Below are 15,631 nucleotides of genomic sequence, written 5' to 3'. Positions count from 1 at the left end.
GTTAAATCTGTGTACAAAATGAACAAGAAATTATACACAAATTATTTGTTATTTGCGCACACCTCCTTTCACAAAATTCCTAAAATATGGATTACTCCCTCTTCTTATAGAATATTAATAGAATAATGAAGTATTGAATAACAAAACAATGCTGACAAAAATTGTTAAATCTGTGTACAAAATGAACAAGAAATTATACACAATTATTTGTTATTTGCGCACACCTCCTTTCATAAAAGATGTACGTTGTTAATTTAATTGTTTTTAATTACCGAAATTATGGTTTTGACACTACACCATTTTGACTACGCATTTGCTTATAAAAATGTACAAACTATGATAAGCCTTTATCTTCAAGCCTACTGTCTGCAAAGAGATGAGATAGAGTCTGGGTGGCAAAGTCTATTCTAATATGTTTGAGGGTACGGTTTGAAACTCTGCTCTTCAGACAAGGAGGTTAAATTGTTCAAATAGAGAAAATGGCTGATTCTGAAATCACGTTGGAAAATTTACCAAAACTTAAGGTGTTATTTAATTCTGTTATGTTTATCTTTGAAGGCCATTATATATTTAGAATACACAATATGCGTACCTCATAATTTATGAGCCTATGCCCGTCCAAATTTTACTAACTGTCCAATCATGTACCCACAATGTTTACCGAATCGAATTTTCTTTCCACTACTTCGGCCGCAAGACATGCCGGACTAAGACAACTCGGACCAATTATGAGACAATTCGGACCGAATATGAAGACTACTATCGGACAAAGTTGCAAGAAAACTTTTGGAAAGGCCTTGACCAATTAATATTAGCAATGACGATGTTGTTCACTAACCTAACCTACTAATTAAAGTGATACTACGTCTTAGAATGATCTTAAAATCATCAGTTAGCTTACCTGGTGTCATAAAGTTACAACAGTGTCCCTGTACAATCTGTTAAATTGGATAATTCATAAAACTAAGTATTTATTGAAAAACGCTTAATCTTGATATTACGTGTTTTTCAATAGTTAATTGCATATTTATGGATAATTACTAAGTTTTTTGGATTTATCGGATTATATAAGGATCCTGTTATGTTATTTATGACACCAGGTATATCTACTAGCTCTTATTCGCCAAGTTTAAAATTCTTCAATTTTATGTTAATTCTAAGACGGAGTATCACTTTAAATATTTTACTCTCATCAAGGAGTAATATGAAGGTTTAAAGGACGATAATATTGATCCAGGAATTTCAATGATAAAAACTTTGTAAATACATTGTGAGATATATTCCATCAAGAATACCACATGAAACACTGATCATTGACCTAAAAGACTTTTTATTACCTTTCTGATGATTCTTTGAATTACAGACAATATCCATTTTGATTCTTAGTGATAAGTAGTATTATAATTGGTCTGAGTAGTCTTTGATTTCATTAGGCCCATTTCAAACAGTTTGGAAATTGAATTAAAAGGTTTAAAATCACGTTTTTATTTGTCAAATCCACCAAATTCCTAGTATGGAATACTAAAAATGGGTCCTAATTTATGTTGTAGGTAGCCGAATTAAAGAAAGCTTGTAAAGATCAAGGTTTACCTGTATCTGGTACAAAGGCTGAATTACTCACCAGGCTACAAGAATCATTACAATTACAAGGTGAGTACCTGGTGTAATTGAAGAAACTCCTGTACAGGTACAAAAGAAGTATTATGTAAAGGAATTGTACCAAATAGAGGTCCTGCTCTAAATCTAAACCTCAAGCTCCAGATTTTGAAAAATTTTAAATTATAAGTTAGATAAGATTTGAACTTTGAATTAAATCTATTTTGTCACTTTGAGAGCACTTGTGAGATGTGAGATAAGGATATAGAAAAAGTAATTTAGAGGACTCTATTTCTCACTATTTTGTCCGTTTTGATTGCATGGAGCCCAGGTATTTTGAATTAGTATCAATATCTAAACCTACAGTTTGCTGCTTATCATTGTATTAGATTATTATACAGAAAAGAACACAGTTGTAAAAAGGCATCAGCTGTTCCAGTCCGAATATGCCCAGATCTCTTTGAAAGTTAGACTCCCTATAACACTAATTTTTTGTATTATTATTTTAGTTACAGAAGAAGATGGAGTAGATGAAGGTACAATTTTATAAAAACATTTAAAATTACAATTATTTTGCTAATATTATTTCATGATTGAACTTCAATTAATTAAACTTTCAAATATATTTTAAATTCTATTCATTTTTATTCAGTGATCTTATCAGTAAAAGCTATGCATTGAATACCTATTTTAGAGATATATTCATTCTTCAGTATTTTCTAGGAAATGACTAAATTAAATGTCATTTAAATTGAAGATGGGTTTCCTTATTTTTTAGTGTCAAATTAAGCAAACTATTTGATTAATTGGTGTTTCTAATGAATTATCATGTGTTCTTAATCAAATCATTATGTTCTTATTGCATATAATCAAGAGTTTTAACCAATCATAAATGTCCATGTATGTACAGTCTGGATATACAAAAAAATACTTTTCTTGATCGGTCACTCATTGGAATTCTGCTGGTCATCCTCTTCTAATTTAGCTAATTATGAATTAATTATGGACATGTGAGACAAACTGGTATTTTTCCAAGTCATTAGAACGCCTCTATTTTCTATTCATATAAGCATTTTCATAAATTTAAATAAGGGAACCCATCTTTAAATGCCATTTGTAAAGATAAGATTACATTTATGTTAAGATTAGTTGGACACTACTTAAAAATCAATCTGTTTTTATAGGAGATGATTCTGAACAAGATATTAATTTAGAAGATACACTTGAAGCAGAGGTAAAATATTTTCTCTTTAAGTATGACTGGGTTAAGTATAAGTTCGTCTAAGTCCAGTTACTTAACATAGGGATCTGGTATTTGATAGGTTACATGGTAGAGAAAGTATTGCCAACTCTTCAAGACAGGTCAGAGGGGTTAACTTGCAAAAAATGGTTAGCTATCTGTGACATGGAGAAGTGCCTGGTGTGTTTTTTGATTTGAACATGTGTGTTGATTTTAAATTTCATTTGACAGGCATCCATTGAAGAAGATAGTAAAGACAATATTTCTACAGAACCACCAATCAAGAAAATAGTCCTAGATAAAGAGTAAGTATATAGATTATTGTTATCGAAATGTCAATTCTTTTTTTCTTCGAACGCACTGCTTTGTTTTGCAAATGAAATTTTTTCGATTTTTTACATTTATCAGCTTTAATACTGATATGATATTGCTCAAACTTTACTGTTTATTACTTTGCGCTAATGACTACCAGAAAGCAATTGAAAAAATCCACAATTTTGACTTTTGTCGCTGACTTTTAAGCTCCAATTTTAGAATTTTTTAACCTTTTTTCTAACTTCTACAATTCTTACATAGAGATAGACACTTTTATTGCGAACAAAAACTAATTTTCGAAATTTCGATATCACTTCCGGTTTTGACGCTATTCGCTTGTAAAATATAAAATTCAACTTCCGGAATTTTGAAGATATTTCTAAAATTCTTTTTGCAATATGTTACAAATGGTCATACAAAACAAATCATAAAATCCAACCCGGATGTAACAGAGTAGTCGCCATATTGATATGTCAAACTTTTGTAAAATTCAAAATGGGGCCTCATGGTCTAAAGCGCTTTTCATAATTTTCGTATATCTGGATATCACAATTGATTGCGAAAAGAAATTTGGAAGCAGATTTTTGAATTTCGATTTTGCTTTTCTTTTATTTCTGGTTAAAATTTTTCAGTAATGTCCAAAATTTCAAAGGCTCATATTTTGTGACCTTGACCTTTGGTGACCTTGTGGCCTGAACAAAATTTGTCGCTCTTGATGATATCTATCCAGTGATATACTCATTTGTGCTGTGCAATGTTTACTTCTGGTTTTATAGCCGATTGAAAGTTACGATTTTTATCTTCAAAGAGCTCTGACACGTGACCTAATTTACATACACCAAAAATTCTTATTGAATCTTACTAGTGTTCATCTGTCCTTTGTAATGATATATAACACTTCTTCTATAGTAACTGTGCGTAATTTTCTTTAAATCGAAATGGGGCCTCAAGGTGTAATCCAATTGGTGTAAATGTGATATCTATGGTATCTGCTATCGATTGCTAAATAATATTTGAGAACCGATTTTTGAATTTTGATTTTGTTTTTTATTTATTTCCGGTTGAAAAATATGAATACTTTGAAGGGTCGTATATCATGACCTTGACCTTTGGTGATCATGTGACCAGAACAATTTTGATAGCTCTCGACGAGATCTATCCAATAGTATATTAACGTTTATTGTACGGTGTTTGCTTACGATTTTATCGCCATTTGAAATAAATGAATTTTATCTTGAAAAAGTCGGTTTTCCTCTTGTAAGTTTTTTAGTGGTCTAAACGATAAAGGTAGTCTGCTCCCTTCAACTGTTGTTGAATGCAATGTTAGGTGAAGCGATCTGTCGAATATGATTTGCGTTTGGGCAATCTATATCCAGTTAATTATGATAGGAAATTATGTTACTGTTACGATACTTTGCGGCACAGTTTTAAGCGTGAAATCAAAACTGTTACGCACTGCTTCAGAATCACGCGAAGCCTGTGGATCTAGTTGCAGTGCGATATTCGAACGTAGGACAAAATAAATTTTTTACGTTTTTTCTAATTTACGGCTCCAATTTTGATCGGATTATGATCGATCTTTTTATGTTAATAAGTTCGCGCTAACGGCTATAAGATAGAAATTCAAAAATTTTAAAATTTCAACTTTTGTCGCTGACTTTTTTAGTTTCAATTTTTGAGGTTTTTCACCTTTTTTTTAACTTCTACAATTTTATTTCGATCGATATGAAAACTTTCAGATAGTTAGACATTTTGATTGCGAACTAAAATCAATTTTCAAATTATTGATATCACTTCCGGTTATTCGCTTGTAAAGTTTAAATTTCAACTTCCGGAATTTTGCAGATATTTTAAAAATTCTTTTTGCAATTAGTTAGAATAGTCCCCATAAAGATGTTGGAATGAATAAATTTGACCCAGAAGTATAGGATCAGATGCCATCTTGATACGCCTAATTTTTATAAAACTTACAATGGGGCCTTAGGGGCAAAGCCGATGTGTGTGATTTTAGTGTCTATAGAATCTTCAATCGATTGCAAACAAAATTTTGAAAGCTGATTTTTGAATTTTGGCTTTGCTTTTTTTTAATTTCCGGTTTTATTTTTTCAGTAATTGTCAAAACTGTTAAGGCTAGTCACCCTTGGTGACCTTGTGACCTGCACAAATGTTGTGGCCCCTAACAAGATCTATCTAAAAATATATATACCTTTGTCACGCGATGTTAACTTCCGGTTCTATAGCCATTTGAAAATCGCAATTTTTATCTTTAAAGAGCTCTGTCACGTGACCTAATTATCGTAAGACAAAATTTATTTTATTTCCTTAATGTGTGCGATTTCTCCTTTCTGAAGATATATCACACTTGATATATTGATCAATGTTGCGCTTTTTAGAATTTTAAAATTTTAAAATTTTACACTCACGACTATAGTAACTGTGCGTAATTTGGTTTTTGCCATGTAAACTCAAACTTTTAACGTATAACAACGAATATCTAATGATCTAATAATTGTAGATGCTTGAAATTTTCAACACATAATAGCAGACATAGCAAAATTTTGGGGGTGGGCGTAGCACATCCGGGTTAGAATTACATATATATTATATATTTGTAATTTATCATAACTTGCAAAGTATACTTTTTTCACCGATAATATTTTGCAGGAATATAGGTCACCAGTTTGGCCAATATCGTAGGAAGATAAATCTGTTTGGGCTTTTTACTTTTAAAAAAGGAATGGGTTTTACAATAGACTAAATTTTTATTTTTGACCTTCATCTTTGATGACCTTGATCTTTTCAAGGTCCAAAGTCATTGATCTATAATGTCAATTCATGTTTTGATCTATGATGTCTGACACCTCTTTCCGGTTTTATAGGCTTCCAAAAACAGCAATTTTCAAAACTTTTAAGGCTCATATCTCGTGACCTTTACTTCTGGTGACTATTTCGCCTGAACAAAAGTCATAGCCCTTGATGACATCTATCACATGATGCCTTTAATTTTGTTGTACGATGTTTACATCCGTTTTTATAGCCATTTGAATATTGCGAATAAGACTTTAACACAAGCCGCGTGCCAGGAATTTTCTTAAATGGTTGGAACATGGATTCCTATATTTCAAAATTTCTAAATATTGAAGAGACTGATCCAATTCCACACAAGAAAATCAATTCTACAAAAGTACTTTTTAATTTTTTTAAAAAAGAAATTTAAAAATGTGTTAGAATTGTATATGCTCTAGTTTTTTTTTTTTTTGATTTTTCCACAGGGCTTCGTCAGCTGCATCAACATTTCTACATCTGTAGACCTTCTGTAGTTGCAACGTTGTTAATGAATATTGATTGGAATATTCTTGCAAAACCGGAAGTGCTACAGGTCAACATGTGCGAAAATCGGCTCTAGAAGGCACATTTTTGCTGCCAAAATTCGACGCTCACTTTTTTCGATCAAATTTTTCATTTTTTTTGCAACTTTTTTGTTTTTGCATCGATTGATCTGAAATTTTAAGTGCAAAGATAATGTTGATAATATGGTACAGTCAAATTTTGTATGTCATTTCCGCTTTTAAACAGGAAAGCGACTGAATTTTTAAATCTACTTCCGGTTGAATAACTTCCGATGTAATTTATGTAGGTCAACAAAATTTTTGTGATCTTTAGCAAATAAAATTCTATGGTCGATTTTAAAATAAAATCCAGACCGAAAGTGATTCTTTTGCCGCCATTTTGATATGACAGATTTTTTTAAACGCGAAATTCAGCCTCAGGGTTAAATTGGATGTGTGTATATTTTATGTATATGTCAATTTCAATCGATTGCACAAAAAACTGTGGAAGTCTATTTTTGAATTTCGCTTTTGCTTTTTTGCAATTTCCGGTTGAATTTTTTCGAACTTTAAACGCTCATACCATGTGACCTTGACCTTTGATGATCTTGACCTTTATACGGTCTCTTTGAGCTTGGTGTATGTATATCTTATGACTTATTTGATGTAGAACCTTGAAATTTGGAATACAACTAGACACTTTGAATATGAATTCACCTATGACAAAAAGAATTGATGTGGGCGTGGCACATCCGGGTTGAATTACTAATTGTTTACATTTAGGGGCAGGGGCATAACTCGCACAGGATGCTTTTGTTCAAAAAGGGACTTTGCACACAATTCCCTCATCCTTTTGGCCAGTTTGTGTTAATAGCTCAGTTGTTTCAGCTTAATAGTTCCAAAAAATGAACAGGTTTTAACATTTGGATATTTTCATTTTTAGATTTTGACCTTTGTTGACTTTTATTGACCTATATCTTTTGACCTGTATGATGTAGAAGCTTGAAATTTGGTACACGACATTACATTTTAAATGTCAATTAACATATATGTCAAATAAATGAGGGTTAAATTACTCATTATTAACAGTTTTGGCCTAACGCATAACTCACAAATTATACATTTGTTCAAAATGGAACTTTGCATACTATTTGCTGTCCTATGTCAACTTCCGGTGCAATTCGAAATTTTAATGACTTATATCTCTTGATCTTGACCTTTTTAGACTTTCTCCTTTACAAGATCAAAGGTCATTGACCTTCGCTATCTGCTGATATTTTCATTTGTGAGGTCTGGCGTCTACTTCCGATATTAGAATCTTCTAAAAAATGAAAATTTCTCAACTTTAGACTGTTCTTGCACTTGACCTAATTATCGTCGAAGGTCAATTTTTACAGGGTCTTTAGCAAATTGCTACATTTGCAAAGTCTCACTCTGTGCCACGTGTGGTTCTAGTTGTATTTACTTTACTAGCTGAAAGAGTTCATACACTTGGTACCTTGATATCAATCATTACACATATCAGAAATCTATTGATTTCAGGTGTAACAGTTAAAATTAGCATTTTTATACGCCCACATGAAATGGGGGGGGCGTATATTGCCATCACCCATGTCTGTCCGTCTGTCCACAATTGCTCGTAAACACTCTACAAGACACAATTCTTGGCGGATTTTGACAAAACTTGGTATGAGTGTTCGTAATCAGGATGAACCCTATTGAAAATCAGATGAATCAAAAAATATTTAGTATATATATAATATATTGCCCTTGTTCTTGAAAACGCATTCAATTTTTAGCTCGTAAATACTCTAGAAGGCACATTTCTTGACAAAACTTGGCATGAGTGTTTGCTTTCACCCAAGGATAAACCCTATTGAAAATCAGAAAAATCGAAAAATATTTAGTATGAGTTATCGCCCTTGTTCTTGAAAACGCTTTCAATCTTTAGCTCGTAAAAATTCTAGAAGGGACAATTCTTGATGGATTTTGACGAAACTTGGCATGAGTGTTTATCATCCAATGATAAACCCTGTAGAAAATCAGAAAAATAGAAAAATATTTGGTATGAGTTATTGCCCTTGTTCTTGAAAACGCGTTCAATTTCTAGCTTGTAAACATTCTAGAAGGCACAATTCTTGACAGATTTTGACGAAACTTGGTGAATTGTTTATTATCACTCATGGATGAACCCTATCGAAAATCAAAAAAATCGAAATATGTTTCATAGGAGTTATTGACCTTGCTCTTAAAAACGCTTTCAAATTTTAGCTCTTATACACTTGCCAGATTTGGACAAAACTTGGTTTTATTATTCAGTACCGCGCTGAAGATTGAATATTTGTCTTCTAGAGTTTTCACGAGCTAAAAATTGAACACGCTTTTAAGATCATGGGCAATAACTCATACTCAATATTATTCAGTATCGCCCTAAAGAGTTCAAAAAAAGTGTATGACTGAAGGTTGAATATTTCATACTGGTGATTGTTACTGTACTGCTAAATATTTGTATTCAAAATCAAAGCAGCCAGTGGGCGTATATTATCTTGCCTGGCAAGCCATCTTTTTTATACAATGAAATTTGACAAAAATTTCTTACTGGTCAAAAAAATAAATTGAATTTATGTTTTTCGTCTGTATTTTGTAGTGATTCAGGTGAACCCAAATCAACTGAGGCTAAAATTGTTATATCTAAAGGCCTGACAGATGAAGAGGTAATGTCTAAAATCATTTCATTCACTGATGTCATTTTAAAATTGCAAAAATCATTATTTTTTAGGGTTGATTTGGGCCTTAAATATATCTAAATAGTCTTTAGAAAGACATGAAGGCATAATCCTCTCAAATATAGAATTATACCTTATATTTCACTATCTTGTATATTGAACAGATCTAATATAGAAAATACAGTATGTACATGCTCTAGTGAAAATGACTAACTCAATGTGATGTGAAGTAAATCTAACCTCAAGCTTAATGCAGCAAAATAATTATAAAAAAAACCATTTATGGATTTAACTGCTCTTATACATGGTGAAGTCTCAAGAAAAGACATCAATATAACTTGATAACACAGATAAATTATGGATGTGGATAAGAAGGCTAAAATTCTGATTGAAAGCTGTAAACACTATTACTGATTAGCTTAGCTAAACAATATTGTTTCTGCTCCTTATTATCGTAATCCAACAATAAGTGATAGTAAAAACCTCAGTGTGATTAAAATTTAGAAGATGACTGATCTGTAGTGATCAACTTTCTAGTCAAACAATTGTCATCATTGTGATTTCAGAGGTTACAGAAAAGAGCTGCCAAGTTTGGAGTACAGTCGGAAGATGCAAAAAAAAAATCGAGAGCTGAAAGGTTTGGTATTGTAGATAAAAGCAGCAGTGGTGGTGGAAACAAGATAGTCAGTACACCAGTTGCGGTAGGTATTTTGCCTAGATGTTTCCAATTTAAAAGTTATGTTCTGATGTTAGAAATGGAGAACATACAGTTTATTGTAAAATGAATTAAAAATGATTTTTACAAGTATTATGATTCTATTGGCATATTGTATTTTATGTATATTTTAGGCAGAAGATTTAGATAAGTTAAAACAAAGAGCAGAGAGGTTTGGCGCTGTTGTTTCTAATCAACTTTCTAAGGTAAACTTTGTAAACTTTAGATATACTACTTTTTCTTTACAAGATATTAATTTAAAAAATAGTCTGTGTCTTTAAAGATAAAATTGGGCCATTTTAGGGGTTGATATTAGTCTTGAATATATGTAAATAGTCTTCAGAATTTTGACATTGAGTTGTGATCACGATTACTGATTGGCTTAGCAAAAAAAAAATCCTGATTTTAAGACTTAAAGTATGATTGATTGAAAAAATGGCGAACCTTAAATTCTTAGCCTGTAATCATATGACCAAATTTCACAATTTGTTTATTTGAAAGCTGGTGAACTTCTGCATTGTTACATCATCAAATCTGTAACTTGTCTTCTATTTTCTGCAGTTGGATGAAGAAGAAAAGATAGCTAAAAGAAAGGAACGATTTGGTGCCGTTTTATCACCAACAACCAACAAAAATAATAAGATATCAGATATCAACTCCACTCTTAGTCCAGCTGAACAGGTAAGTTTTTCAGGTAATACCACCCTTAGTCTAACTGATCTGGTAAGTTTCCCAGTTAACACCATCCTTAATCCAGCTGGGTAACAATCCTAGGTAACACCACTCTTGTTTCCTTCTTTCTAAAGGTAAAGATTTTATAAATTTATGCTTTTTATTTGTAGGAGAAGAAAAGGAAAAGAGCTGAGAGGTTCGGTTTAACGACATGAGAACAAACTACTTAATCCCCATCTTAACATTGTTAATATCATTTTTATACCCCCACATCTCTCTATGTGGACGTATATTGTCGGCACCCCTGTCCGTCCGTCCGTCAACATTTGCTTGTAAATGCTCTAAAATCTAGATTTTTTGATGGAATCAAATGAAATTCGGTATGTTTATACATATTCATAAAACGAAGATCAAGTTTGAATTTTCAGCCGATTTTGATGAAACTTAAAATGGATGTTATTGGACTCCTACGTCAGTTTGAGGAGTTATCGCCCTTTAACCTCTATACAGTAAGTGCTTCTATCAACATCAATTGCTCGTAAACACTCTTAAAACTAGAGTGTTTGAAGAAATAAAATGAAATTCGGTATGTGCAAAGTCCGAATTTGAGCTATTTCGACCGTTAGAAGCAGAGTTATTGCCCTTGCCCCAGTTCCAAATATATACTTTTGAACACCACAGATCAGAAACATCAAACAATAATCTAAAATTGGCTCTCTAATCTTTTTTGTGGAAAAAAGGTTGCATTTCCTCTTCTCTCATAAAATGTTGTTTTTTCTATTCTCTTTTAGAAACTATTTGCTCTTGTAAAGCATATTTCTGATTTTCAACAAAAAGATTTTGATTTTTCCTGTTCTACAAATCTAAAAGAGAGATTTTAAACTTGTATATATTTCATTCTCATTTAGTCAATAAAAATTTCAAAAGATTTTAAGATGTTTCCCTCTGTCACTCAGTAAATGTGTTAATTATCTTGCCAGGTGTTAACAAATTAATAAGGCAATGTAAATGTATGTCTGCCAGCTAGAAATTTATTGGCATTGTTTGAAAAAGTATTGTCTATCAACATTTGGAGCATCTTCTGAATTGTTTGCAATGCCTAATATTTGGCAGACAACATGCTTCTCAACAAATAGCCGTGGAATCCTCCAAAGTAAAGGTAGGTGTTTGGAAAAGATTAAGCATGGTCTGCTTTGCACAACACCCGCCACTACTATAATGGTCAAAATCATGAGATACAATCAGATCAGTTCATACCTTGACTAAAAGCTGACAGAAATGCAAGTAGCAGATTTATTGTAGTTATCTAGGAGTTCTCCTAAATGACCATAATATTTCCTACATGACATGAAGTTTGTGTGTCAAGTAACCCTGTTTCAGCAATTTCAATGTCAATACTCGACCTCTAACTAGAAAGTCCTAAGACTCACTATTATTATGCAGCTGATATTCTAATTCTGATAAGAATAATCATTTGATTTACCAACAAAAGTGCCCATACAAAGATGGCTTTGCTAAGCAAGGTGGCATAAGCCCACCAGCAGCTTTGATTGCATGTACAAATCATTGTTTGTTGTCCATTCACATTTGGTTGAATAAGTTCGTGTTTAGTCTATAGAGAATTTTAAGCAAACTGTATTATATCACTACAAGGCTGGTTTTTATCAATGGATGGACGGCCGACATTATCTTCATAATGACATTGACTCATAAAAAATGGAAAATCAATCAAGAATCCATCAAGAGTGAGCACGAGTGAACGGACAACAAGATTCCATACTATGTGTATCAAAAGAATCCATAAAGAATTATGGCATGAAGAGTGAGCAAAAGTTGCACTGTGACTATATGGCTATTAGAGTGAATACACTAAGTTGAAAATGATATCTTGGTGAAAAATTATCAGATCATCCTGAAAATCTATAGGGAGCATCTTCATAATGACATTGACCCACAAAATAAAAATCAAAAGAATCTATAAAGAATTGTAGCCTGTAGAGTGAGCACGAGCCAAATGTGAAGGATTGATGGACCGACAGGATGATTACAATATACTTGTAAAACGTATGCGTGTGTCACTTGACAAACAACAACTGTACAATATATTAAAATTTATATTATTTGTGGTTAAATGTTTGTTCTAGCTGAACTAATTGTTGGTATAAATTATCAGCAGTTTTATCTTCTATCTTTAGCTGAAACAATAATCACAAATTAAAGAAGTAATCAAAGAAAACAGAAATTAAATATTTGGATAAAACAAAATTACAATTCATATCGAAAGTGACAGATACAAATGAATGCTCTCAATACAACCATTTTGAGTCATACAGTTTTAATTTTGGATTCTTTTTACAAGAAAGATAAAAGTGTATCCCTAAAAATATGTTGCACTACTTGATGAGTCTACCTTATGTTGATGAACATATCTTGTACCCCAGAAATTACAATGGCTAACATATTTACATCTAGCATCTAAACTTTCTGGTTGTTGTTTAGAGAGCCAAACCTGAAATTATAGATAAATATCTGTAATAACTATATAATTAAAGCTTTTTTCCTTTTTCAATTCATATGTCTGTGATAACCACAAATTTTTTAATGATTAGTTTGACATTGGCATTGAAATGTGTTGCCTATTTTGAATACCAAAACCCAAATTCAGATTATATTCTGAAAATTGACAAAATTTGTTTTTATCAAATGGTAAACAGAATAACCAATGATTTCCCTATTGATTTGACCAGATAATTACAGGATATGACTTTGAATGTATAAATAATGATAAATAATTGCCAGTGTTTGCTTATATTAGCATGGTGAGAGTCTAAATGTTGTAAATTTAGTTAAATTTAAGTTTTACTTTTCATTTCAAAATGCATTTTTCTAGTCATTAGCTAACCAGGTTCATTGTAAATAAAGAGTATAATGGAATACTTACTAAAGCTTCACTACCATTATATGTATCATAATTCATTGTTGGTACAAATATTCTTAGCTGCAATACAATTTTAGTCGGTTATAATTCTTGTAACCCTTCAAGTTGTGATTGTTTTGTAATGAAAATGTTATAAGCTGCTTCTAATAATTACCTAACCAATTCTGATTTTAGAAAAGAACAATCTAAAAATAATCCTTATCCTTACCAGCCAGAATATTGGTAATATCAAATTCCAAAACCAAGATGGCAGAATACCAAAAGTCAGATTTGTCATAACTAAGCCAGGACAAGTTACATGGGAATAAATACCCTGAAATTTATAATTTAATTTTAACAACAACAAAATATTATCTTTTAACATCTTGCAAGTCTTAAAAATATAATTATTAATATAATGAACATGAAAATATCTTAGTTTAGTCAACATTGATTTATACTGATCTTGTAATCAAATAAGCTTGAAATCTGACTTTAGATTTTGAAAAAAGTCAATGCAATTTAATCAGCTATTGAATAAAAATCTGTTGCTGTTAAAAGTTTATAATATTACCTTGTTATTAAATTGAATATTTAAAGCTATACTTAAGACATCGGTAGAATACTTGGATGAACTGTAATGGCCTCTATTATAAAGAAATATATATATTAAATAATTACATCATACATTAAACCTCAATGCTTGTATGCACTAAAAATGGTACCATTTTTTACTTTTTTAAATCACATTATAACTCATTACCCTTCTTTGTTCCTATGTTGTATGTTGTCTATATCAAAATGTGTTTCAACAGCATTAGAAGAAGATGTCCAAATCAACTGTGTTGGGCAACCATTTTGACCCAAGATATCTTCTAATTCCTTTATCTACAAAAACAATGAATGTACTAGATTATAGTATTGTTCACTCATCCATCAATAAGTGTTATTAAAATAACTTTTCCCTCAGGTTTAAGATATGTTATTTCATAGTTTTGCATACTTTCGCTGAAATCTAATTTGGTAAAAATTTGGCGTTAAATGAATTTAGCTCAACTTACAAGTACAAAATGACCGAAGACATTGGTAGCAAATACTGTTTCTAAACCTTCTTCAGTAATTTCTTCCTTTTCTTTTAACAATCCATCACCAGTGGTAAACATATGAATAAATTTACTGAAATCATGAGAAAGAAGTCAGATCTTAAAAATAATAATGACAACAATAAGCCTTTCTTTTTACTTAGGTAAGAATTGGAAAATATGCACAAGTAGAACCTACATGTGTATCAGATGGATATATTATGATATCATCCTACCTGCTGTTCAATAGTCAAATTCATTGAGCTGAAAATGCAAGTCTTCTATTATCCAGAAGTAGGTCTAGAAACTCTAGAGACAATGATAACAAGTGGTTGCGTAGGAGGATATGCCCACTTTCCTGATACATTTTCAGTATATCAAGGGCGGTCACCTATCGGTGTCAAATCATACCAAATATCTAATTTGTGCAAGATATTGTTGATTTAATCAAAGACACATTATTTAATAAAATTCTGACATAATCTGTCACAATTTTCGATGAGTTTTTACTAAGCATGGGCAATAACTCAAATTCTGTTGATTGAAAAATTGTCAAATTCAATCTTGACTAAGATCTCATCATTATAAATAATCATACGAAATTTCATTTAAATTGGATGAAAACTGTACTCTCTATTGTGTTCACAAACAAATTTTGACGCGTTTTCATACAGTGGTGTAACCTATTTTCGTGGATATAAGGATTCAACACCGAATTTTGTCAAAGTTAAAAAAACTAAATTTTTTTTTTTATGTCTTAGATGTTTCCTCAGATATTCTACAAAATAATTAAAATTGGTTTGTTTCGATTTTCTTTATGAATTCTTCACTTTGACCCATATTTCATGAGCAACCAACTCGGCAACAGCGGCAGAATGCGTCACCTATTTTCGTGTACAATGTTTGAAGTCTAGAAAAACACGTTGTATGGATACCGGGTGGTATAATTAACTTCTCTTAGTATTTATCTTTAATATCAATTCATTATACCTAGTGACAATTCCTTCAAAGAACCACGATTAAAAAAAAATATAGTGAC

The 15,631-nt window shown here is 31.5% G+C and overlaps 2 protein-coding genes across 2 annotated transcripts in view; one reads left to right on the top strand and one right to left on the bottom strand.

Annotated features, from left to right (window-relative positions):
* Nucleotides 1–436: 436 nt before the first annotated feature.
* LOTGIDRAFT_239238 (hypothetical protein) lies at nucleotides 437–11,522 on the top strand. Its single transcript, XM_009054338.1, has 10 exons — nucleotides 437–524; nucleotides 1,551–1,650; nucleotides 2,106–2,132; nucleotides 2,781–2,830; nucleotides 3,068–3,141; nucleotides 9,128–9,194; nucleotides 9,773–9,907; nucleotides 10,056–10,127; nucleotides 10,483–10,602; nucleotides 10,764–11,522. The coding sequence occupies exons 1-10, from the start codon at nucleotides 480–482 to the stop codon at nucleotides 10,806–10,808; spliced, it is 735 nt and encodes a 244-aa protein (XP_009052586.1). The 5' UTR covers nucleotides 437–479; the 3' UTR covers nucleotides 10,809–11,522.
* Nucleotides 11,523–11,555: 33 nt separating this feature from the next.
* The window catches only part of LOTGIDRAFT_201976 (hypothetical protein), a 5,785-nt gene continuing 1,709 nt past the window's right edge, over nucleotides 11,556–15,631 (bottom strand). Inside the window, exons 4-10 of the mRNA XM_009054337.1 lie at nucleotides 14,572–14,686; nucleotides 14,274–14,398; nucleotides 14,085–14,157; nucleotides 13,740–13,844; nucleotides 13,535–13,591; nucleotides 13,004–13,102; nucleotides 11,556–12,788 (exon numbers count right to left, since the gene is read on the bottom strand). Of these exons, the coding sequence (XP_009052585.1) occupies nucleotides 12,711–12,788; nucleotides 13,004–13,102; nucleotides 13,535–13,591; nucleotides 13,740–13,844; nucleotides 14,085–14,157; nucleotides 14,274–14,398; nucleotides 14,572–14,686 (652 nt within the window). The 3' untranslated portion in view covers nucleotides 11,556–12,710. The remainder of the gene's footprint in view (nucleotides 12,789–13,003; nucleotides 13,103–13,534; nucleotides 13,592–13,739; nucleotides 13,845–14,084; nucleotides 14,158–14,273; nucleotides 14,399–14,571; nucleotides 14,687–15,631) is intronic.

The sequence above is a fragment of the Lottia gigantea genome, assembly GCF_000327385.1.
Source record: "Lottia gigantea unplaced genomic scaffold LOTGIsca_213, whole genome shotgun sequence".
Taxonomy (NCBI): Eukaryota; Metazoa; Mollusca; class Gastropoda; family Lottiidae; genus Lottia; species Lottia gigantea.
The sequence above is the reverse complement of the archived record's forward strand: the minus strand, read 5'-3'. Positions and strand labels throughout refer to the sequence as shown.

Excerpts from the sequence above, each read along its gene's own strand:
- LOTGIDRAFT_239238 (XM_009054338.1), top strand. The coding sequence starts at position 480 with ATGGCTGATTCTGAAATCACGTTGGAAAATTTACCAAAACTTAAG. Across the intron at positions 525-1,550 it reads AAAATTTACCAAAACTTAAG|GTAGCCGAATTAAAGAAAGC; the intron begins GTGTTATTTAAT and ends TTTATGTTGTAG. Across the intron at positions 2,133-2,780 it reads AGAAGATGGAGTAGATGAAG|GAGATGATTCTGAACAAGAT; the intron begins GTACAATTTTAT and ends CTGTTTTTATAG.